The following is a 24,132-nucleotide window of genomic DNA, read 5'->3' on the forward strand; positions in this document are numbered from 1 at the left end:
GTTCTCTTCATCCCTCAGGGACGCCCAGGGCTCTCACCAGTGTCAAACAAAAAACAAACAGTCCTTGGCAAGATGATAACAAATACAGCTAGTCCTCAGAAAACAAACAGAACAGGCTACCCTGCAGCACCGGCTCTACCCCACCCCCAGCCTGATGCTATGCGAGTAGGCAGAGGGGAAGCCATGCGATCTCATTATCTGTTCTCCCCAGCCCCCATTCCCTACCTCTCTTACCGCAAAGGCCCAAAACTCAGGAACTGTAACGGAAATCATGGCAAGTGATCTACTTAAAAGCACAATGAAGACAACATCCAATCCTCCGGATTTTTTTTTCCTTTATATACAATTTCTATTGTAACAATATTCTCAACATGCAGAATTCAGCATCTGAACCTTCATAAGGACCCGAGTGCAATTCCTCACACAGATCAGATGGGGGATGCTGCAGAGCAGTGGCTGGGTTTAGGATTCATGAATGGAGGGTGGCGGCAGGAGCTCTGGTACTTGGCCCCTGGCCGAGGGCATTGCGAATGAAGGCTCAGGCCACCAGGCCCCAAGCCCTGGTTCCGACTGAGCTGAAAAAGCAAAGACAAAGGGAACTGATGGGACACAGGGGAGGAAAGACAGGTGGCCCCCCAGGGTGACCTTTTACAGACAGCTCCCTGCTCTCCTGCCACAGGCAGTGCCACAGGCAGGTCGTGCCAGCGCTCCGGGCTCTGCAGCGGCACACTCGCTTCTCGCTGCGTCAGCTGAAGAGACAGGAAGAGACTGAGGCAGGAGCTGTCAGTGCCTATCCTTTCAAAGCCAGGAATCCTTCTCTCCAAGTCCTTTTCGGTCAGTGGGATGCAGTGTGAGGCGAATGGAAATTTAGTTGAATTTGGCCTTGGAGAAGTCCATTTCTGGGTGCTGCTCCATGAACCTAAAGGAGGAAAAGGAGTCTATATAAAAAACAAACAACAACAACTACTGCAGAAAGTCACAGGATCAGCAATAATAGTGCAGCAACAGAAAAGAGAAAACGCTTGGACAGAACAAGATTAAAAAAAAGAAATAAAAAAATAACTCTTACTAACAGATCCCTGTCAGTTCTAATACAGCAATTTCCCAGACATCATCAGATGACCATCTGTTGCAACTCTACCTCAATCAGGCTTATATCCTTAATGGCATCACAATATACTCTAGCTTCAATGACACAGCAGCTGACAGCGTTGCACACAATACAAAAATAAATAATTTTAAAATTAAGAGCTAATATTTTATTTAAGTACGGCAGGTTTTATTCTAGCAGGCCATTTTATGAAGCACCTCAGGGAGGGCACTGAATGATTCTGATGCAATTTGCACTTGATGAATGTGTACGGAAATTCTTTTAAACCAGGCTGGCCTTGTAGGGCTTGAATATGGTAAACATGTACAGAGGAACCAAAAAGGTGCTGTTCACCTCATGCTTGCAATACACGAGGCTCTGGAATAGTCTTTCCTGACCCTCTTCTGGAGGCCCACCTAAAGTTGTCGGGTTTTCAGGATTGCCACAATGAATATGCACAACACAGACCTGCATACATTGGAGAACCAGCGCCTGCAAGTCTATTTCATGCATATTCATAAAAAACAAGCAGCCGAATGGACTCAATCACAAAAGGCACAACTGGTTTAGGAGTGTTGTATTATTTAAAGCAGTAACTAATAACTGTAACTCGTACATAATGATGAGGCTGCAGTGCTTCTACCCCTCCAGAAAATACTCCCTGCCAATAAGAGCAACCACTAGCTGAAGGCCTCCCTTTGTTGGGGTACAAGGCAAGTCCTTCTAATTGTCTCTGAATCGGACGGTAAATCATCTTCACTTTTTTTTTTTTTTTTAAACTTACCTGGGTTCTGCACTTAACCGCTGAGTACAGAGACTGTCTCCGGCCATCACCGTTGCACTTGGCCTCCTGCTCCCAATGCCTTTCAGCTACCAGCTACCAGACCAAGGCACACCTCTGAGGGATCTCGGAAATCGCCTCAGGAATTCTCAACTGGGGGAGGGACCTTTAGGTATCACCGCAGGAGATCGGGGATCAATTTTCTTCAATTTAAAATGTAGAATTTCTCCTTCCCCCTAGGGAGAGGTACATCCACCATCTGCTGGAGACGGAGAATACTGGAGAGCTGAGGACATTGCAGGGGTATATGTACTGTGATGTCAGCTTTGCAACCTTACTCTGTCTCCATCTCCTGGCAGGGGAGCATAAACCCATTGGTCCTGAGTCCATCTGGCTACACGCTAGGAAATGAGGGACTTTGTAAAATGCCTTCTGAAAATCCAAATATAGTGTATCAACCTTTCTATAAGCCTTCTCCATGTTCTGGCCTATACCTCTCTTACTTATCCCCTAAACCTACAGCTCCATTACCAGCAATAAACACAGCATCACCATCGCCTCCCTACTGCTCCTTCCACTTGGCCTACATCAGCGCTTTGGATGTAGAGCATACACACACGCTTGACCTTGCCTTCATCCCGAACAGCTTTTTCTGCAGCAGCCCCAGGATTTCTCACAAAGTATGATGGAAGATGAGGAGCACAAGGCACATCCCTCCTTCCTGTTGCAAAAGCATGACCCAACTTTGGTTACAGCTTTACCCAGCTTCCCTGCTTATCCCGTATTTATCCCTAATTCAAGATCACCCTGACTGGGTCATGCACAGGCCAAGTTCCAACACTGCTGACCAAAAGTCCAGTGGCAAAGCCAGTGATGAAGTAATGTGTACAGGAGAAGAGGATGTTGTTCATTTGCTATTCTAGGCATTTACTGGAGTTGGGAGGAGAGAGGGGAGTTCAAATCCATACAGAGGCAACAAAATCCTCAGTGTCATGCACTGCTGCTCAAAGTACATTAAGATTCCTTGAGGGCAAGGAGCAGGCCGGGAAACCAACGTGCGTCAGGGTGAAATGCAGCAGGCAGGCAGATGTGTGCACTTCATAGTTTGTAATCAATTTTAACTTGTTGGCAAGAAATGGGTAACAATGTTTGCAAAGATGACGGGGAGCATTTTACTCACATGCTCACCCACTGCCTGTTCTATGTGAACGATGGAGCTTGTAAAGCCTTGAGGATTTACTGTGCCAATGCAACAGTGTGGAGGGCACAGGGCATATGGATATTTTTCCACAACAACTGCTCCCTACTGCTCCACTATCACCACTCATGTTTCTCGCTTCCTTCTTTCCCATGCACTCCTGGCCTCACCAGATCCTTCTTACTACTGTTTCAAATACCAACGCCCCTTGCCCTGATTGCTTCAATCACACAGTTGGATACTGGAGGAGGGTCAGGGACAAGAAAACAAAATAAGGCAGGTTTTGGTGGCAATACCTGGGGATAATGAGAGAAGCAAGATTGGAACATGGAAAAAATGGACACAAGGCAGAAGGGGGAGAGAGCAAAGCATCATCTCTGGCAGGGAGGATAGGGTAACAACGAGAAAGAAAGAAATGAAAAGCAAAAAGGAGGAAGAAAATATCCAGGAACACACTAAAAAAGTTGGAAAACAATTTCTGAAAGAAAATGAGTTTAGAAATTGAAAGATTTTCTGTGCAGGTTGACTTTTAGCATGTTTTAAGTACTTTAATATCCACATTTATATAAGTGCCACAAAACATCTAATCAAGTCACAAAAGCTACTGCTGTAAGAAATGGAGGACTATAACAAACGCAGGAGCTTTGAGGTTTCAAAGTCACTTCTGCTGAAATGCACAGCAGCGAGTTCACTATCTCCATTTACACAAACCAAGAATTCGCCACAGGGTTCAGCTGAGCTGCACTCTCATCCCCCCCCCCATCAATCTCGCTGGAGGTGCGACTCTGGTAAAACAGTAAACCACAGCTAAAGCAAATCCAGGGACCCAGAAGTGAGCTACCACTTCTTCTCTTTTCATAAAGCTTTACCACGAAGTACCTGCTGATTTTTCTGCTTTTACTCATAATCCAGGGCTCACAGTAAGAACTTAAGGAAATCATTCCCCAATTTTCTTAGGTTATTGTGATGGCTGCTCCCACACAAGCAGTTTCTTGGATTATGGGTGGGGCCTGGATCACAGAACCAAATTTTTCAGGTCATTCTAAAAGCTAAAAGAAAGTAAATCCCAATCAGCTTCAAGACTATTGATCCATCTGAGGTTCTGCTAGCACTCAGTTTGCCCACTTTTTCTCTGCGTGCTATTATAAATGCAGCTGCAGAACACGGCACCTGAACCGGCTGGGAGCAACTGAGCAATCCAGCAGCTATTTCAAACCCTAATCCTTCTTCCTTCCTAGCAGCCAGATAAGAGATGGTCCCAGATACAGAACAAGGTTATTGCACAGCTCCAGCTCCTGCCTCTCCTCACACAGTAATGGCCTGCTCTGGAGACGCTAATCTCTCACATATCACAGCCTTAAGGTAAATTGCACTGAAGGTAAACTGGGAAGGCTATTGCATAATAAACCTATTACTACCAGTGTCAGATACTGATGGGGAGCAGGCAACTTCTTATCTCCATGTATTTCCAGGTAAAGACAGTTTATTGAACTTTTATTCCTAGGTCAGAGGTTTCATGGGGTGCTCTCTGTCCCCACAGCTTTCCGACAGAGTAAAGCATGCAAGCAGCAAGAGTAGTTGAGATTTCCTCTGGGCGGATGCTGAGCTTTTGGTATGAAGCAATGGTGGAGGAAGGAGGCCCTGCCTAGAAGGTGCCTGGGTGCTGGCGGCAAGGCTTGAAACGGCCTACTAGTGAAGGCCATCACCGGAACAGACTTTAGCCATGCTTGGGATGGATATGGAAGGCATTGGTAGGAAAAGGGCTGAGAGGTCAGGAAAGAGGAAAACTGGCATTGAGTTGCATATGGGAAATTATATGAGAACCTACGCAAAGTTCAATAACCTCAACTGAACAGACTGGATGGGCCATTTTGGTCTCTCTCTGCTGCCCTTTACTCTGTTACGGCTTGAGTGGAGGGGGGGGGGGGGGGGGGGAGCAGATCTTGGAAAAGAAATCAACCCCCAGAATTGAACAAGCCTTAAATGACATTGAGAGGGAAAGTGAACGTACATAAACAGGCTGCAGAGACATCACCTCCCCCCAAGATGTACAGAAAGGAAGGATATAAATACCATTTAAAAGTGGACTGGTTAAATTACTGAAATGTTACTGGTCGGTGCTATGTACCAGGAAGAGCAGTCTGCAGCTGTAGAGGGGGCTCCCACACCGGCTCCTACCAGCCTGCTCCAGCGCGGGCGGGCCCCAGTTCACACCGGCAGATATTAGATGTTTAAAGGATTAAACCAGAAATTCCTAAGCCTGTAAGCAGTTGGCATTTTACATCTCTGAGCTGCTCAAAGCTTGGCCGACACTCACTTCTTCAGTATGTCCTGCTTCTTCTGCTCCTCGGAGGTGGGGAGGCCCATGGATTTCTGTCGCTGGTCGTACATCATCTTCTCCACCATGCTCCGGGTCTCACTGTCCAGATCTGACAACTGAAGACAGACAGACAGACATCACTGTCTGCAGACAAAGCGGAGCCCGCACACCACCCCCCCCCCCCCTCTCACAAACCTTTTCATGATCAATAATACAGGGGGCTCCTCAGTGTGGGTTCTTGAAAAGCAGGCGGCTACTTACCTTTGAGTTCTCTGGGTTAATCTTCCTGGTGTTGATTTCAGGGTCTGTGGAGACGATCTTGCTCCACCATTCCATTTTATTAATCTGAAGAAAGAAGAAAAACTATTTAAAAACATAGTTTATAAACGATCACCTGCCTTACACCAGGCCTTTATCCAGCTAGGAAAATTCCTGCATACAGCGAGCAGAATCTGACAAGATCTTTCCAGTAATCCGTATCATTGAATTAGTAAGGGTTGTGCATCCGTTTGGGCAGTACACACATACCTCGCAGATTTTATAGCGCACGCATAACTCATTAAAAACACACGCGTACTATCTGTTTTAGCCATGTACTATAAAGTCTGCGAGGTTATGTGCGCAGCACCAAAACAGATGAAACAAATGCACACCCCCACCATTCGCACAACTTTTTTTTTTCCCTTTTCCCCATAATTTGAAATTCAGAAAAGCAGCACATCAGGACAAGAAGTTTTTGTGGTTTATAATTAGATCCCCACCCTTCCCAAACAAACTGCAAGCCCTTTGTGCTTTCATTTGCCATTTACAACTTCCCCTTTACTTTTATGGCTGCAAAGTGAAGCCACCAACAAATACCAAGGTCAAACAATCTGAGTTCTGGCTGCTGCAAACAGACCCTGCAGATTAACCCCATCATGGCAGGGACGCGGCAGCGCTCTCTTGGTCTCCGGAACGGGCGAGGTTCATGAAGAAATGTTTGCATTTCATGTTCTCTGCACAGCCCCAAAGGACAAAGAGTGAAACTGTGACGGATGGTCATCCTTTTCAGGGAGCGGGGTTCTTACTTAGAGTGCAGTCTTTAGCGAAGGAAAATGAGCAAAGCTGTCCGTGTGTGTGTGTGTGGGGGGGGGGGGGGTCTTACTTCAACAGAACCCCTTCAGTGAGAAAGCGCTGCCTGGCCTCCCAGAACCCTCCCTGCCATCTCTTCTCCTACCTTCTCCAGATGGACAGTAACAACTTTGCCATCCTCGATTAGCCAGGAGCTCTCTTCCACTTTCACCTCATTGTAGAGCTCCCCATCAATCAGAGGGGGGTGGCCTTTCAGCCCCACTCTGAGGTGCCGTCTCTGGATATCCACCACCACATCTTTCCCTTTCAAACGGAAGTTAACCTGAAAACGGATAGCCAGCTATCCCAGAGAAAGAGGGAGAGGGCAGTCAGGCCTTTAAAGCAGTCTCTTCACGTCTCCCCTGCCTGAAAGAAGCTGACTTTCAAGCAAACAAACCTACTTTTCATGAAGGAGAAGTTACAGCCATCAGTAAGCAAAGCCTCTGTCGATGTGGGGCAGAACCTTTCAAATCGTACATAACTTCTGTTGTTGGCATTTTTCTCTCATTCATCTCGCCTCATGCAGGCCAGATTTCACAGCAATATCCAGAGGCCCGGGGTGCTGGAGCTCTTTAAGAAGCCAGCAGTGGGTTTGGTAGGTACATTCCCAGCCTTCCACTGGGTTTGCCAGTGTCCAAGTCCAGCACCAGTCAGCCAAGACCTCCCACCTTTATCTTAACCCCTCGGGTGCCGTATTCCTTTATTAGTCATACCACGGTCCCCTGCTGCCACCTCTGTAGTCCAATGAAATTCTTACAATGTGGCAATATCCAGCGTATTCCCAGCCCAGGCAAGATCCACGCTGCATTCACAGCCCGCGGGGATGACTGACAGATTTAGGGCCCTGGAAAGAGCTCAGGGGCATGGCCCCTGGTTGAGGACTCTTACTGCAATGATTGGGAGAAGAATATGAAATAGGAGGAAAACCACCCCCCGAGTACTTTGAATGAAGACTCCTGATGCCAGATCCCACCCGGAAACTGCTGGGTCTCAGAAATAAGCCCCGCATTAACTCTGCTGGACTCCTTGGAGTCGCAGTCCTGCTACCGTCAGGGACACTGATACGCACAGCCTGAAAGCCAGGCAGGACTTGCACTTCAGGAGAAATACCGCAAGGACTGGCCTTCACCCAAAATCCTCGCTTCTAATGCTGCAAAGTCTGAAACTTACATCCACTTCAGAGAGGGTCTGTGTCCATCTGTAGTGTGGCAAGTCCCCTCCATTGCCAGAGTTCGGCTTCAGCTTTCCTTTATCTTTTTCGTCCTCTTCTTCATCAGAATTTTCCTCCTACAATGTACAAAGTACCAGAAAACCGAATGCTTTGGTACAGCCCTGCCCCCGCTTCTACGACCAGAAGTTACTGACAAGGATGCAGAAGTCTGCAGTGCCCACATTTAACAGCGTTTCAAGCCCATAATATCATCTCATGTGCTTTGCTGTATTCAGCTCACAATATATCTCTGGTGTTCCTCATCAAAACAAAGTTTCCAGAATCTTTAATTGAGAGATATCAAAAAGAAGGACACCCAGGAGTCTGGACTGATCCGGGTACGGACAGGGAACGCGAGAGATCAAAAAGCAGGACACCCAGGAGTCTGGACTGATCCGGGTACGGACAGGGAATGAGAGAGATCAAAAAGCAGGACACCCAGGAGTCTGGACTGATCCAGGTACGGACAGGGAATGAGAAATATCAAAAAGCAGGACACCCAGGAGCCTGGACTGATCCGGGTACGGACAGGGAACGAGCGAGATCAAAAAGCAGGACACCCAAGAGCCTGGACTGATCCGGGTACAGACAGGGAATGAGAGAGATCAAAAAGCAGGACACAGGCAAAATGCAAAAAAGCAATGGCTCAGTGGCAGGCACTCGGCAGCTTTTTACCTTTCTGGATTCTGTTGTGGGGGTGGTGATAGTGACTGGGCTGACATCTTTCACTTCCTCTTGCTTTTCTTCCTGCTCTTTTTTCTGTTCACAAAAAGCGAAATAGAACATGGTTCACATTTACAGATCCTGGGATTTCCAGGATCTCTCCCTAGTCGAGAAGAGTGCCTGAGCTCGAGACGTTAAAGCATGGGACAGAAGTTACAGAAGTTGTTAGTCGCAGTACAGCTTCCCGTGGCACAGGATCTGGAAAGTAACAGAACTCTCCGGGACATGCAGAACCTGCACTCGGGAGCTCACCTGGTTGATCTGCAGCTGCAGCCTCTCCGCTTCCTCATCTGTTAGCTCTTTGATCTGAGGCTCACTCTCTGCACGCTTCTTTCCTTCAGCCACTTTGGCAGCACGTTCAGCTTTCTCCAAGCGCTTTGCTTTCTGATGAGCTTCTGTCTCCTTCCAGGCCTTCTGAGCCAGCTGGTTATGGTGGTTAAATGTTTCCCTAATTAGCTAGAAAGAGAACAACAGTCAATATTTAATACTGGAGGCAGGGTTTCCTGATATTTTCAAGGCACAGGAATCCTGTCCACTCTGAAAACCCTCTGCCCCACCCTGATTGTCCATCCTTAATTCATCCTGGCAAGACTTCAGCCAGATGATCCTTTGGCCATGGAACCCTTCAACATTATAGCAAAAGTGTAACAAGTTAATCAAACCAAACCTTGTTAGAAAATACATTTAATAAAGGAAAAAAGACATAACACCCAGTTTTAACATGTTAGATGGACTTCTGCATGTTTTAAGAGCAGAGGTCCTCAAACTCTGGCCCAAGCAGCTTGTTTTTCTGGCCTGCCATGCTTTTTTCCCCTGTTATAGAACAGTCAGCTATGCTGACAGGGTTTCCCAGGACCCACCAGCAAAGAAGAGGCCTTGCAACAGGGCAAAGGCAACAAGCAGTGGCAGAAGCAGTTCTGATTGATTCTTGCTGCTGTCAGAGTTTGGGGGAAGAGTACAGCAGTGGGACAAACCCAGAAATGAGAAGGCAGGTCGTGCCACTGCTGAAGCTTGAGGCACCTGGGGAGGAGGCCGGAGTGAGAGGAGTGGAGGGAGGCTTTGGGGGACACACATGTCAGCTCCTGCTGCTGAAGACCATGCAAACCTGGAAGAAAAACAGCCATGCAGCCAAAACAACTCCTGGCTGCTAGCAACACCCCGTCTGCTATCCACCCATCTACCTAAACCTCCGCTCTCTCAGGAGACAGACGCGGGCGGGGGAAGACAAGGGACAGTCTGATTTCTCACAAGTTGGCAACCCTATCTGCCACGCCCTTGGGCACCCTGGTCCTTGCCTTCCCCAGCGTTTCAAATCACTGAAAGAGCCAAGCATCGCTCCCTTCCACCTCTAACCTGCTCATCAAACTCTGAGGAGGACCCTCCCAAGAGTCCTATGCGGCCCTTCTCTTCAAAGGTTTGGTGACCCCTGCTTCAGAGCTTCAGTAATTCTTCACACCAGCTTAGACGTAAGGAGCAATGGTCATTTTGTGGTTAACAGAATCCACTTTGAATGGATAAGTTTGGTTTATGGGCCTTGATCAAGGAAAACGGTAAATGGATTTTAATATGTATGTAATGACTAGGGATGTGCATTCGTTTCATCAATCTCGCCGACTTTATATTACATGCGAAAAAACATATAGTATATGTGTATTTTAAATAATGAGTTGTGTGCATACTATCCATTTTCATGTGTACTATAAAGTCGGCGAGGTACGCGCGCACAGTCAAAAAACGGATGAAACTAATGCACATCCCTAGTAATGATAGTGCCCTAGAGCAGTGGTTCTCAACCTTTTTTTCGGCCGGGACACATCTGACATGCGTGACACACTGAACATGTGACTGTCACGGGGCAAAATGTAAATATACATTCTGCATCCTCAGGAACCCCCTCGACCACCAAAAATGGGTGCAGAGCAGAACTAGAGCATTACCCGTACAACTCACCATACAAAAAAAGATATTCTGGTTCTGACCACATCTCAGTAAAAGCAAAACAAACTCTCTTTACTGGCAAGCACAATACCCCTCCTTATGAAAAGACAGTAATTTACCACTACAAATATTAAACCAGGCCCTAAACACTAATACACCTCCTATTGGGAAAACAGAGCAAGCCAAGCTGCTATAGATACCCACTTAGAAACAATTGTAAAACTATACTAAGAAATGTTACAAAACAGCTGATGAACAGAATAACATCCAACAATTAAAAACTCATAAAAATTATTAACAATTGTCCAAATATCAATAAAATATTTCAAAACAGCAGACACATGACATAATACCCAATAATTAAAATGGCAGTCAATCAAGAAAAATAAATTTAAAAAGCCACCTTTATTTACCCTCTCCAGCAACTCTCCTACTCCTTTCCCTTGTAGGCTAATAGCACTCACCAGAAGCAGCAGTGGCTGCTGAAGCTCTTCCTCACAGTCCTCTTCCTTAGGGCCCACAACCAGTCTCTGTCACACACAGACCAGTATCTCCCTAACTAGTATCTCTTCCTCACACACACACACACACACCAGTCACCTCCCTGACCAGTCTCTGTCTCTCTCACACAGACACCAGACACTTCGCTGATCATTCTCTCTGACACAGACACCAATCACTTCGCTGACCACTCTGTCTCTCTCACACGCACACTAGTCATCTTCCTGACCAGTCTCTCTCTCTCACAGAAACACATCATCTCTGACCAGTCTCTCTCTCAATCACACACATGCTTTGTCACTTACATACAAGCTCTCAATCACACACAAATGCTCTTGCTCCCTTCTACCACAACCCTCAAAGCTGCCACTCACCACCCAGGCACCCTTCTACCCCCCCCCCCACCCACCCACACACAAAGCTGCCACTCACCACCCAGGCACCCTTCTACCCCCCCCCCCACCCACACACAAAGCTGCCACTCACCACCCAGGCACCCATTCTACCCCACCCCACACACACACAAAGCTGCCACTCATGCACGCAGGCACCCATTCTACTCCACACACACAAGCTCACATGGAGCCTCTTCTCATTGTTTGGCCCAATAAGCCTGGCCTCTGCTTATCAGCCGCCACTGGAGCTGACCTCTGGTGGTGTGCAAGATCTCTCCTCTTTTCGGCCCTGCTGGCCTGGCTTCCGGCAGCAGTGCACAGATCTCTCCACTCTTCAGCCGCCGGTGGCGGCGCGTAGCGTCTCTCCATTCTTCGGCCCTGCCGGCCTGGCCTCCGACGGCGGCGCGCAGTGTCTCTCCATTCTTCGGCCCTGCCGGCCTGGCCTCTGGTGGCGGGCGGCGGCACGCAGCGTCTCTCCATTCTTCGGCCCTGCCGGCGGCGCGCAGCATCTCTCCATTCTTCGGCCCCGCCGGCCTGGCCTCCGACGGCAGCACGCAGCGTCTCTCCATTCTTCGGCCCTGCCGGCCTGGCCTCCGATGGCGGCGCGCAGCATCTCTCCATTCTTCGACCCTGCTGGCCTGGCCTCTGGTGGCGGGCGGCGGCGCGCAGCGTCTCTCCATTCTTCGGCCCCGCCGGCCTGGCCTCCGCCGGCGGCGCGCAGCGTCTCTCCATTCTTCGGCCTTGACGGCCTGGCCTCTGGTGGCGGGCGGCGGCGCGCAGCGTCTCTCCATTCTTCGGCCCCGCCGGCCTGGCCTCCGCCGGCGGCGCACAGCGTCTCTCCATTCTTCGGCGGCGGCGCGCAGCGTCTCTCCATTCTTTGGCCCCACCCCTGGGGAGAAGGGAAGCACAAGTGGGGCAGTGGGACACTGGGAGCCGCAACACACTTGCCAATGCTTGGTAACACGCTGGTGTGTCTCGATACACTGGTTGATAACCGCTGCCCTAGAGTATCTGAATTCTGAAAAATAACTAAAATATCATTGCAATACTGCCAATAAGAACTATGTATACTGAATGAAATAACTGAACATAAAAACATAAGATAGGCCATACTGGGTCAGACCAAGGTTCCAGCAAGCCCAGTATCCTGTTTCCAACAGTGGCCAATCCAGGTCACAAGTACCTGGCAAGTACCCAAACATTAGATAGATCACAAGCTACTGTTGCTTATTAATTACCATCACAGCAGTTTATGGATTTTTTTCTCTAGGAACTTATCCAAACCTTTTTAAGCTCAGTTACACTAACTGCTGTAACCACATCCCATGGCAATGAATTCCAAAGCTTAACTATGCGCAGAGTGAAAAAGAATTTTCTTCGATTTGTTTTAAATGAGCTACTTGCTAACTTCATGGAGTACCCCCTAGTCCTTCCATTACCTGAGAGAGTAAATAACCTATTTTCATTAACTTGTTCAAGTCCTTTCATGATTTTGTAGACTTCTATTATATCCCCTTTCAGTTGTCTCTTCTCCAAACTGAACAGCCCTAACTTCTTTAGCCTTTCCTCATAGGGCAGCCGTTCCATGCCCCTTTATCATTTTGGTAGCCCTTCTCTGCTCTTTCTCCAGTGCAGTTATATCCTTTTTGAGATGCGGTGACCAGAACTGCACAGTATTCAAGGTGCGGTCTCACCATGTACAGAGTATAAGTCTCTTAAATTTCCCCAAAGTAATGGTTGAACTGCTCCGCTTAACACTTTGGCATTTCTTCCTTGAAATCCTGAAGATTCCTGCAGAGCAGATACCCTCCACCAATAAAGTCTTGTTTCTACCTTTTAAGCCTAGTCCTAATCAAGAAGCTCATCTTGAACTTAATGCTGATTTTTCAAATGTATCATCTTATTTGGAGAATTTCAATATTGAAGTGACTGATAGGTCTACAATGTTGATTTCTTTCTTTCATGACCAGGATGTTGCCTTTATAATGAAATCTTACTTTTCAAATTTTAATGTTCCTTTTTTGTGGGGCCTAATCAGAGTTTATCCGCCTTAGCCAAGATAATGCAAGTTCGACCGTAAGGCATTTCTTTCAATGCGATCTGAGGTGTTAGCCCTAGGTGCCTCATTTATTTATTTATTTATTTTGAATTTTTATATACCGACATTCTTGTATCAGATACAAATCATACCGGTTTACATTAAAAACAGAGTATGCAGGAAAATAGGTTTCCTAAGTCAAATACATTGAACATATTTATTAAACAAGGGATTACTAAATACTATGAAAAAGGTTAATTAACAAAGGAAAACTTAAGGGAATTAAAATAAGCGTAGCACAAAGGATTGCACGAAGGGGTGCACAAAGGGGAGTGCCCCTTTGGCGCACCCCCTTCAGCGCGCGACGCGAGACGCCTGGTGGAATGTGGCCGTTTACCGGCTCGCCACTGAACGTGATGACGTCAGGGGGGGCGGGTCTCTTCATCCCTGAGTTCACAGCATTCTCAGTTTCAGCGCAAAGTTTTTACAATTTTTTTGGTCTTTTTGGTCTCTTTTTCTCTCAGCGATTGCCTTCTAAATGTGTAATAAAAACATGGAGCTAATACTTCTATCTTTTTTGATCTTGATCAACTGAAATAATGTTTGTGCACTAGAATGGCTAATTCTGTAACCAACCCAGAGTTATAGGGATGTATCCGATTCGTGAATTTAAGGTGGAATTTCTTGCCGTCTATTAATTATTGTAATTTTTTTTTTTTTATTCTCCTTGATTTCTGATTCTCCTCCACTTTTTTTTTTTTTTTTAACATTAAGGGAGCAAGTAGATTTGGATGTCAATGTTATTGTGTTAATTACTGCTTATTATATTTCTCTCTGTTATCTGTGCAAAGGTACATTCTTTGCATAATTGAAAATGACAATAAATATAAATACAAAAAGAAATACCACTTGTACAGCAGAAACTACCATATATGAGAAAAGTTACTCTAAACCCAAATTTCTAGGCAGCAGAATGCTTGTCATCTGATAAATATATTTTAGCAATATTTAGCAATTTGGCATGTCCAAATAAATGTACACATATATCTGACCTGCAGGACAGAAAAGACTTCCATCTCCCAATTACCCTGAAAGACTATTAAAAGGTTTTAGGTGCAAGTCACCATCTTGCACACACCCAAAGACAGAAGAGCTATCTCCTTCCCTGGGTCAGGTGTCCCGATAACAACTGAACAACAGGCAGCAGGTCAAGGTCTTAGAGGTAATAGTTCGGCATGGCTCTAGCCTGGCTCCCCGCCACACAGCCACGGCAGTAACTATCCTAAACTCTGATAAAGAAGCAGACACCCTAAGAGGCAGCTGTTCTTCCAATAGAAAAAGTATCTCTGCAAGTTCACTGGTTAGTACTATCAAAAAGGCAATGAAAACAGGAATGAGAGGATAGGTAAAGGAACAAAGCATGGTGAGGTATTTCAATGGACAAAGGCACAGACAACTATCTTTTTCACTCAATGCACAATTAAGCTCTGGAATTTGTTGCCAGAGAATGTGGTTAGTGTAGTTAGTGTAGCTAGGTTTAAAAAAGGTTTGGATATGTTCTTGGAGAAGTCCATTAACTGCTATTAATCAAGTTGACTTACAAAATAGCCACTGCTATTACCAGCATCAGTAGCATGAGATCTACTTAATGTTTAGGTACTTGCCAGGTACTTGTAAGCAAATCACCTGGACCAGATGGTATACATTCCAGAGTCCTCATAACAGACACGAGCCTCTGGGGCTGGGGAGTTCACTGTCAGGAACTGACGGCCCAGGGGCTTTGGACCAAGGAATAGGCCCTCTGGAACATAAACCGCCTGGAAGCCCAGGCAATCAGATTGGTGCCTCTACAATTCAGCCACATACTCCAGGGTCAAGCGGTTCGCATAATGTCAGACAACACAACAGTAGCCTACATCAACTGCCAGGGTGGAACCAAAAGTCAGCAAATATCACAGGAGATAGATCTCCTTTATGGAATGGGCAGAAATACATCTACAGATGATCTCAGTGTCCCACATCGCAGGAAGAGACATCAGAGCAGCCTTTCTAAGCAGGGAGAGTCTGGATCCAGGAGAGTGGGCGATGACAGCCAAATCCTTTCAAGCTGGTAGTAGATCGCTGGGGGTCTCCCATCCATCGACCTGCTGGCCGCATCTCACAATGCAAAGGTTCCCCGATTCTTCAATTGCAGAAGAGATCAGTTGACCCTGAGGATCGACGCGCTCATTCAGACCTGGCCGGAAGAGGAGCTGCTATACACCTTCCCTCCGTGGCCCCTCCTAGGCAGGGTCATTCGCAGAACTGGGTGCCACAGGGGACTAGTCTTACTAGTAGTTCCAGATTGGCCCAGGCGTCCGTGGCATGCAGACATGCAGAGACCCCCCTGTGCCTCCCACCACCCAGGGACCTGCTACAGCAGGGACTGGTCCTTCATGAGGATCAGACTTCAATTCTGTCTTACAGTCTGGCCCTTGAAAGGGCTCACCTGATGAAGCGAGGATATTCGGCAGCAAAATTTTCCACCTTACGCTGCGCACAGACATTCTCTACATCCTTAGCATCTGTGCGGGTCTGGAGAGTATTTGAGGCCTGGTGTGAGGAACGCAGCATTTCCCCGCGGATGGTCAAAATCCCACTAATTCTGGAATTTTTGTAGGTCAGCTTGAATAAAGGTTTGACCCTTAACTCCTTGAAGCTCCAGGTAGCGGCTCTCTCCTGATTCAGGGGCAAGGTGAAAGGAACCCACCTGTAGGCTCATCTGGACAAGGTCTGTTTCCTGAAAACGGTGAAGCGCCTCCAATCACCCCTACGATGGCCGGTTCCCTTGTGGAATCTTAAGCTAGTATTGGAGTTTTTGGCAGGGCCTTCCTTTCAGCCTCTGCGCAGTCTTTCCTTGCATTTATTAACCCTGAAAACAGTATTCCTGGTGGCTACATGTTCAGCCCGTCGCATCTCTGAACTACAGGCATCGTCATGTCGGGAACAGTTCCTCCGGATGATTCCAGGAGCGTTACAGCTTTGTACTGTTCCATCCTTCTTGCCCAAGGTAGTTTTGGAGCTTCATTTGAATCAGTCCATTTCATTGTCATCTCTAGATAAGCACAAGGACCAGGAAGAATACCGCCTTCTCCGTCATTTGAATGTCAGTAGGCTTTTGGTGCGAAGTTTTAGAACCGTTCTGAAAGACGGACCACCCGTTAATCCTTCACAGTGGGAGGAAGCAGGGTGAACCAGCTTCGCGGGAGACCATAGCTCGCTGGATTAAGGAGGTGGTCACGGGTGCCTATGTGGAGGCAGGAAAGCCATTACCCCATCAGGTTAAAGCCCATTTCATTAGGGCTCATACAGTCTCATGGGCAGAAGCTAGATTGCGGTCTCCCGAGCGGCGACGTGGTCTTCCTTACACACCACCTCCAGGTTCTATCGCCTGGATGTTCAGGTGTTAACAGACCGCAGGCAGCCTCCTTTCCCGATCGGGAGTAGCTTTTGTACATCCCATTGGTCTGAGTCCATCTGGCTACACGCTAGGAAATGGAGAAATTACTTACCTGATAATTTCGTTTTCCTTAGTGTAGACAGATGGGCTCAGCATCCTGCTCACGGCTGCCCAAGAACGATGCCAAGGATTCGCCCCTGGAGTGGATTTCGATTCCAAGAGATTAAGAGGGTAAAGCCGTCATCCAGTCCCTAGATCAGGGCATCTGTATTCTTACTGGAGTTCAGTGTTTATGTTTGGTTGAGTACAGTTATGGTTATCCTTTTTAATCAAGTTTTTTTGATAGTATGTCCACAGTGGCTTTTGAAGAGAATACTGAAGGGCTGAGCTCACTGTGGGGGTGTATCTAGGGTGACGTCAGCTTTGAAACCTGATTCTGTCTCCATCAATGTAATAATTATTCAATGTAATAATATTATAATTGTTAGAGCAATACGTAGATGCAGTTTTTCACTATGTTACAATGTAAAGATAACATGACCTGCTGTCACGCTATCACTTAAGTTATTATGTAAACCGATGTGATACTTATGTTTGAATATCGATGTATAAAAACAAATAAATAAATCTGCTGGCAGGGGAGCATAAACCCATTGGTCCTGAGTCCATCTGTCTACACTAAGGAAAGTAAAATTATCAGGTCATTTCTCCAATTTTCGCAATGGAGAAAGGTGAATAGGGGCGTGCCCCAGGGACCACTGCTTTTTTTTTTTTTTTTTTTAAACTATTTATAAACTTTTACAAAATATACAGGAGGCAACAAAAGAAAAAAAAATGAAATCAACCAACATAATCCCCATTTACAAGGGGTTTCGAGAGTGTAGTCATACAGAAGAGCAGTGGACAATCAATACAGAGTATTTGTTCAGATCTGACAATATTCCCAGCAAGGATACAGATAATACGCTAAACCATACAATAAGGTAATGTACATGAATCAGGGTTTTTTGGTTATTTCGATATTTCTAGTAAGGGTTCCATATTTTTTCATAAAGAGTTAAGCTGATAAGTAAGTTTATCTACCATCTCATGTGCTTGCTCTGCCAACAGCTTAATGTAGGAGTCGACTTCCACATTAGTACAATGGTGAATCTCCCAGCATGAAGGAGATGATCGACCAGACATTGTTGAGAAGTAGTAAGGGTGTGTTCTCCCCATACAGCCCCAAAAGACACAGTTCAGGGGTTTTGATAATATTTTAGGACACTTGGAAATAAGTTGCCAAAAGGAAGCAACATGTTCACATGACCACGAGACATGAATGTATGATCCCGGAAGCCCACAACCCCCTCCAGCAAAACGACCAGCAGAGGGAAAGGAAAGGCGAAACACCAAGTGAAAATTTTTTTTTTTTTTACACTTGCCCAGCACAGGAAGGGTCGTGCCGCTAGGACTCCAGGGGTGAGTGAGCCGGGCTCCCCGGTGTCAACCCCTAAGCTGCTGAAGGAAGGCTATCGGGTCCTCGAGCACAGCCGCAGCTGCCTCATGAACCAGGAGGGATTAATCTGCCCCTGGGAGGCTGAGGAGAACCTCGCTGTAGAGATGCCTCTGTCCAATTTGTCTTTTTTTTTTTTAATTAAGACCAACAAAAAAGGTTAGCCCAAATTGAGAACTGGTCACCTGAAACTAACTAACCACTGTCCTAATATTCACAGCCTGTGGGTTGAGCACTCCCAGCACCTGCTGGAGACAGAGTAATACTGACCGGCTGTGCGTGGCACCTAGGTAGATATGGCAGAGTCTGTCAGAACTTTCTCTGTCTCCACCTGCTGGTGCGGAGGCAAATCGCAGGAGTCTGGACTGATCCGGGTACATACAGGGAATAATATTTCTGATACTTCATAAAGAGAAGCACGGGTGCAAGATTCCAAAAGCTGCTCATTTTTCTTACCTTTTCTGCCACGCCTACGTCTCCTCCCACAAAAAAATCAGTTTTACGTCTAAGGAAGCTGAAGAAAGTATTCACAAGCTGAAAAAGAAGGGAATTTGTCATTAAAAAGATTTTACAACAAGAAAATCACAAAAAGGCCATACAGCCTATCTAGTCTGCCCATCCACCCCAACTACTCAGCTGTGAACACCGACTGCAGAAAGCTCATGACAGAAGGAGGGGAAGCAAAGGTTTCTTTACATCAGGGGTGGCAAACCTTTGGGATCATCTTCCACCACTGCTGGCTGGACTGAAAACCCCCCTGCAGATCGGATGTGGTCCACAGATCATAGTTTGCCCACCTTTGGTTTAAATAGCTTGTTTGAATTTACATAGTACTTTCCACTAATATAAAAAAACAGATTAGTCTCATCATCCCACCGCTATATTTCCTTTCAGACAGGTGATGGCCTGATATATATATATATAAATATATATATATTTATATAGAGAGAGAGTGGATTTAAATGAAGACATGGGCCACTAATAGAATATATATAAATATAAATATATAAATATATATATATATATATATATATATTCTATTAGTGGCCCATGTCTTCATTTAAATCCACTCTCTCTTTTTAATTCTTAAATCCTGGTTCTTCCTAATCATTTCCTTTTTCATTGAAAAGCAAACACTCAATTATCTTGTCTGTATGTCCTGACTATATTGTAAGCTCCGCAGAGCAGGAACAGTCTCTTATGTGCATCTGCATAATGCTGCATACATTCGCTGGCACTTTAGAAAGCATAAAGAGTAGTAGTAGTAGTAGTTGTGAGATACCAGGGGGACTAGATGAATCTTTGTTGACCCAGACCATCTTATTTTTTTTCAGAAGTAAGCCCATTATCACCACCTCAGGGGGTCGATATTCATTGTCAGCATCTACAAAGATGAATGATGTAGCTCAGGGTAGCGTTCAAAGCACAACCCTCTAAAACTATGGAAGATCCAAATTTTTGGTACATCACTGCATACATCAAATAGCACTATAGAAGGGTTAGCAAGTAGCAGTAATTCCACTTCAACGACTCACTGTGCCATCTCCAGCACTTTATGCCTACTTACCGGTAAGTTTTAAATGTTGAAGACTGTTAAATTCTAGCCACAGGCAAAATCAAGTCATTCCTACTCCCTCATTTCTGGGCAAATTTGAGAAATTCTAAAACTCTAAGCTGTTTCTTGGACAGAATCATGGATTTTATCCTGTCCAGTACATTGACCACATATGATGTTATATAAATATTTGCTCATGCAAGTGGAAACCTGCTAAACATATATTGTTAATCTGTTTTACTACAGACCCAAAGGCAAGTTTTTCCATCATAAACCTATATCTGGTATCGCCCTCCCATCTCTCTCTCTGGGTCTCCTACTTTCATTCTTACAGTTTGGCAGAAACCAGATGGCCAAAGACAACCATAAAGACAAATCTGCTCACCAGTTTTCATCAACAGATGGCTATCTGACCAACCAAGCTTCTGAAATGGCGTAGCAGAAATCCAGTAATCAGTAGTGACCATAAAACTAATCTAGTCATTTTATTTAAAGTCATTTTTATCCAGCGCTTTCTAAAATCAATCTGCCCAATGTGGATTCCAATTTAACATACACAATAAAACTGAAAACAGAATTAACAAACACAAACTAAAAACAACAAAATACAACAATTTTCAATCATATGCTCTTCTAAAATAGTACGCCTTCAGGTTTTTCCTAACTGCCCCCCTCCCTCCCGGTCAATTCTTTCTGCAAAGAGTTCCCCAATAATGGACAAGGGTAAGAAAAACTTCGATCCCTTGTCTTTAAGCTTCTATAATTCTTACAATTTTGGACTGCAAGTAAACTTGGTTGTGCAGATCAGAACATGTGTGACAATATAACATTTAATCATTGTATTTAGTCTATTTGGCATGGTGCTATACATAATTTGATGGATTAACACTAGCACTTTGAAAAAACTCTAAATTGAATGGGAAAGCAATGCAATTTTATAGCAGATGACCTACAGACTACCCAATGTCAGAAGGATCTCCTCTCTTACATTTTTATTACATGAGAGCTTCTCCATAGATTTCTCTCTCCTCCTGCACTTTTCTTGTCACACCAATCCCATGCTCTCCACGCCACTAACAGAAATGGAAACTGGCAGGTTTTCTCAGAACAAAAAATATAGAATTCTATCTCGTGCACATTTATTTAGGATATGCTGAAACCCAGATCAGTTTGGGGTCACCAGGGCCACCAACACAGGGACAGTGAATGATGGAGCAGCTGCTAGAATTTGAAAGAGACTGGTGGTAGAGCAAGGGCATATCTACTGCAGACTGACTGCAACAGTGATAGCTAGAGCAGTGTCTCCCAATCTTTTTAAGTCCAAAGCACACCTACAATAACAAAATTGTGTGGCACACCAACCTCCATGGGGCAGGCAATACTGATATTGAGAAGACCCATATGGTCCAAAGAAGAACTGGGAATGCACTGAAAGTCCTACCAGAATCTCTGCCAAATTTTAAAACAAAGGGAGAGAGGGGATGGAGACACACATGAACCCATCACAATGGACCAGCCCCTGCTATATAAGTGCAGGAGAAGGGAGAAGTTGGAGTAGTGTGGGCAGCTGGCTCAGTGAGTTATCTTGACTGCTGCATGTGGCTGCCAGAGCTCCTCCACTGCTGTTGCTCCCAACACTCAGACCGATGCAATATCGGCACACGTTAAACAGACGCTGATGATTGAGCACCTGCTCTCTTAACGCACACCGATCCACCTCTCCAGGGTGCCTTTTCCTAACCTGGCCACCAGCGACCTTTTTTTTTTTTTCTGGATCTCATTTTTTCAGTTCCTCTGACTTAATATCCCCACGATATTAAGTCAGAGTAACTACAGAAAAGCAGTATTTTCTGCTTGTTAACTTTTGGAGCTCAAGAATTAATGCCTGCTCCAGGGCAGGCGGCAGGCATTAATTTTTGAGAGCAAAAATGTGCACATTAGGCACACATTTTTTTTTTGCATTAGGGTAATAACTACTAGCCTTATCAACACGAATTTATATGTGATGAGCGCTATTAGCTACGTGTGTTTTGGACGCTCTAAACGCCTTATTGCATGAGGGGTTTTGGGCACAAGTAAAGCCGTGTGCACTATATTGCATCAGCCTGAGTGAATCATATCCAGTACTCAGCATATGCTCTCTGTCTGTCTCCCTCAAAAAAGGCTGGAAGGACTCAAAAGAAGTAGCCCAGGAAGAGGAAAATGAAGAGGATGCTGCGTGCACTGTGTGAGCCACACAAAACAGGGTCTGGCAATCCATACCCTGCAAGCTGTCCATTAATTGCCACATTCCATGGCTCATGCTGTGGCTAGGAAGAAGTGGCATGCATGATTACCTATGTTCTCAGAAGCGAGCGTCTAAATGTTTAAAAGCCACCGCTGAGAGCAGAGCCCAGGTGTTGATCTGAATCTGAGAATTGGGTACTGGTGACTTTTCTGTGGTATACCTGATCAGGTCTGAAGGCACACTGGTTGGGAAACACTTTCCTAGAGTGAGGAAGTGTAATATAAAATCGCTTCTTCTAGCAAATTCTGCCATGAACCAGTATCAGAGAGGAAAAAGCTCAACAGTGGGTAAACGGAGCCCCTAACTGACATTTTGCTTTATTACTAATCTTTTTATTCACTGTAGAAAGGAAAGGGACAATTGATGAGGATGTTTCCTGATTTATCTAGAGGCACTCAGAGCATTACAAATTTCTCTGCAAACGTATTTGTGAGATATCAGGGGAATAGATTAATCTTTGTTGATCCTAACCATCTTATTTTCTGTCTTAGAAATAAGCCCATTAAGATCACCTCAACTCCTTCCAACTAAGAACTGGAAGCTAGGTTATCATGAATTGCTTTTTATAATGTTTAGCTGGATTATATTGCGTATTTCTTTTCTATTTTTTAATCATTGCCATGTTAAATCTACTGAGTCTTCTTATTGGTGAACTTAAAAGAGTCGTTTATTGCATTTGGGTTTTGATATTATGTGATTGCAAATGTTTAGAAAAATAAAATAAAGCGAAAAGCGCTTATCCACCCAGTGGCGTACTAAGGGGGAAAGGGGGGCAGTTCACCCTGGGTGACAACAGGGGAAGAGGTGCCACTACCACCGGTAGGAAAGTCCCATGGTGGCACGGAGCAGTGATATGCTGGCGGGGATCCTACTCCCCGCCAGCAAAAGCAAGGTCCTGCGGAAGATGAAGCCAACAGCAGATAAATATGAGACCCTACGGTGCCACCGGTGTTTTCCGGAGCCAGCGGCAGAAAAGAGGCCCTGCGGTGCCGCCAATGTCAGAACACAAGGCCCTGCAATGCCGCCGACGTTTCCCGGAGCTGGCGACAGAAGAAGAGGCTTACTGTGCAGCCAGCGGCCAAAGAAGAGCTCCAAATCATGTGTGAGAGAGTGGCCCTGGGAGAGTACTAAGAGTGCACGTGTGTATGTGTGTGTGTGTATATATATATATATATATACACACATATATATATATATATGTACACACACATATATATATATATATATATACATATACACACACACATATATATATGTACACACACATATATATATATATATACACACACATATATATATATATATGAGAGTGCCTATGCAAGGGTAGTGGTGAGAGAAAGAGAGACAGAGTAAAACAGCCAGAGGAAACGTGTGTCTGTCACATACACACAGCCACTCAAGCACCCTGTCTCTCACCGAGCGTGTATGTGTGTCTCTGTCTGGGTTGTGTGTACCCACAGTTCACGACTATCTCAGGGTAACAGGTATGGAGAGCGGGAACATTCTAAAATCCTTATTTTTAATTATTGGCTATTTGATGTCAGCTGTTTGAAATATTGTATCGATGTTTAGGAAATTTTAAAATTATATATCGGGGGAGGGGGGATGCCAAAGAAGTATCCGCCCCGGGAACCAAATACTTTAGGTACGCCACTGGATCCACCCCACCTTGTTTCGCTATTCATCAAGTCTGGCTTGGCGAACCGAAGTACCACACAGGATACCCACTCTTACCGTACGAAGCCAGTGATCCCTCCCCTCCTGTGACAACACGTGGGCCCCATACCCCCCTCCAGTCATAAACTGGGCCCGTCCTGACTGCCTTTACCTCCTTCACGCCACCCTCATGCTGCTGCGCCATGGCTAGCAACATCCCGTCAAAGCGCTCATCCTGATCGCCCATGGTCGCCCGCAGTCACAGGCAAGCCCAACAAACACTTCTTTGGTTCTTGTAACTGAACCCCCAGCCTGGAAGAGCCTGCCGGCCAAAACGACTTCCGGTAAGCTGGAACCGTCCACACGCCGTAACTGACACGAGAGGAAGTAATCGCT

At 45.7% G+C, this 24,132-nt stretch overlaps 1 protein-coding gene across 1 annotated transcript; it reads right to left on the bottom strand.

Annotated features, from left to right (window-relative positions):
• Window positions 1-322: 322 nt before the first annotated feature.
• Window positions 323-24,121, bottom strand: NUDC (nuclear distribution C, dynein complex regulator). The gene is made up of 9 exons (XM_029571250.1): window positions 23,909-24,121; window positions 18,695-18,772; window positions 8,685-8,888; window positions 8,385-8,468; window positions 7,670-7,786; window positions 6,606-6,800; window positions 5,651-5,734; window positions 5,387-5,505; window positions 323-919 (listed from the first exon to the last, which is right to left on the bottom strand). Exons 1-9 carry the CDS (start codon window positions 23,981-23,983, stop codon window positions 868-870), a joined length of 1,008 nt encoding a protein of 335 aa, XP_029427110.1. The 5' UTR covers window positions 23,984-24,121; the 3' UTR covers window positions 323-867.
• Between the last annotated feature and the right edge of the window lie 11 nt (window positions 24,122-24,132).

This window comes from Rhinatrema bivittatum, chromosome 11, assembly GCF_901001135.1.
Source record: "Rhinatrema bivittatum chromosome 11, aRhiBiv1.1, whole genome shotgun sequence".
Taxonomy (NCBI): Eukaryota; Metazoa; Chordata; class Amphibia; order Gymnophiona; family Rhinatrematidae; genus Rhinatrema; species Rhinatrema bivittatum.

Excerpts from the sequence above, each read along its gene's own strand:
- NUDC (XM_029571250.1), bottom strand. The coding sequence starts at position 23,983 with ATGGGCGATCAGGATGAGCGCTTTGACGGGATGTTGCTAGCCATGGCG. Across the intron at positions 7,787-8,384 it reads CCACAACAGAATCCAGAAAG|GAGGAAAATTCTGATGAAGA; the intron begins GTAAAAAGCTGC and ends TGTACATTGTAG. Across the intron at positions 920-5,386 it reads AAGCAGGACATACTGAAGAA|GTTCATGGAGCAGCACCCAG; the intron begins GTGAGTGTCGGC and ends TTCCTCCTTTAG.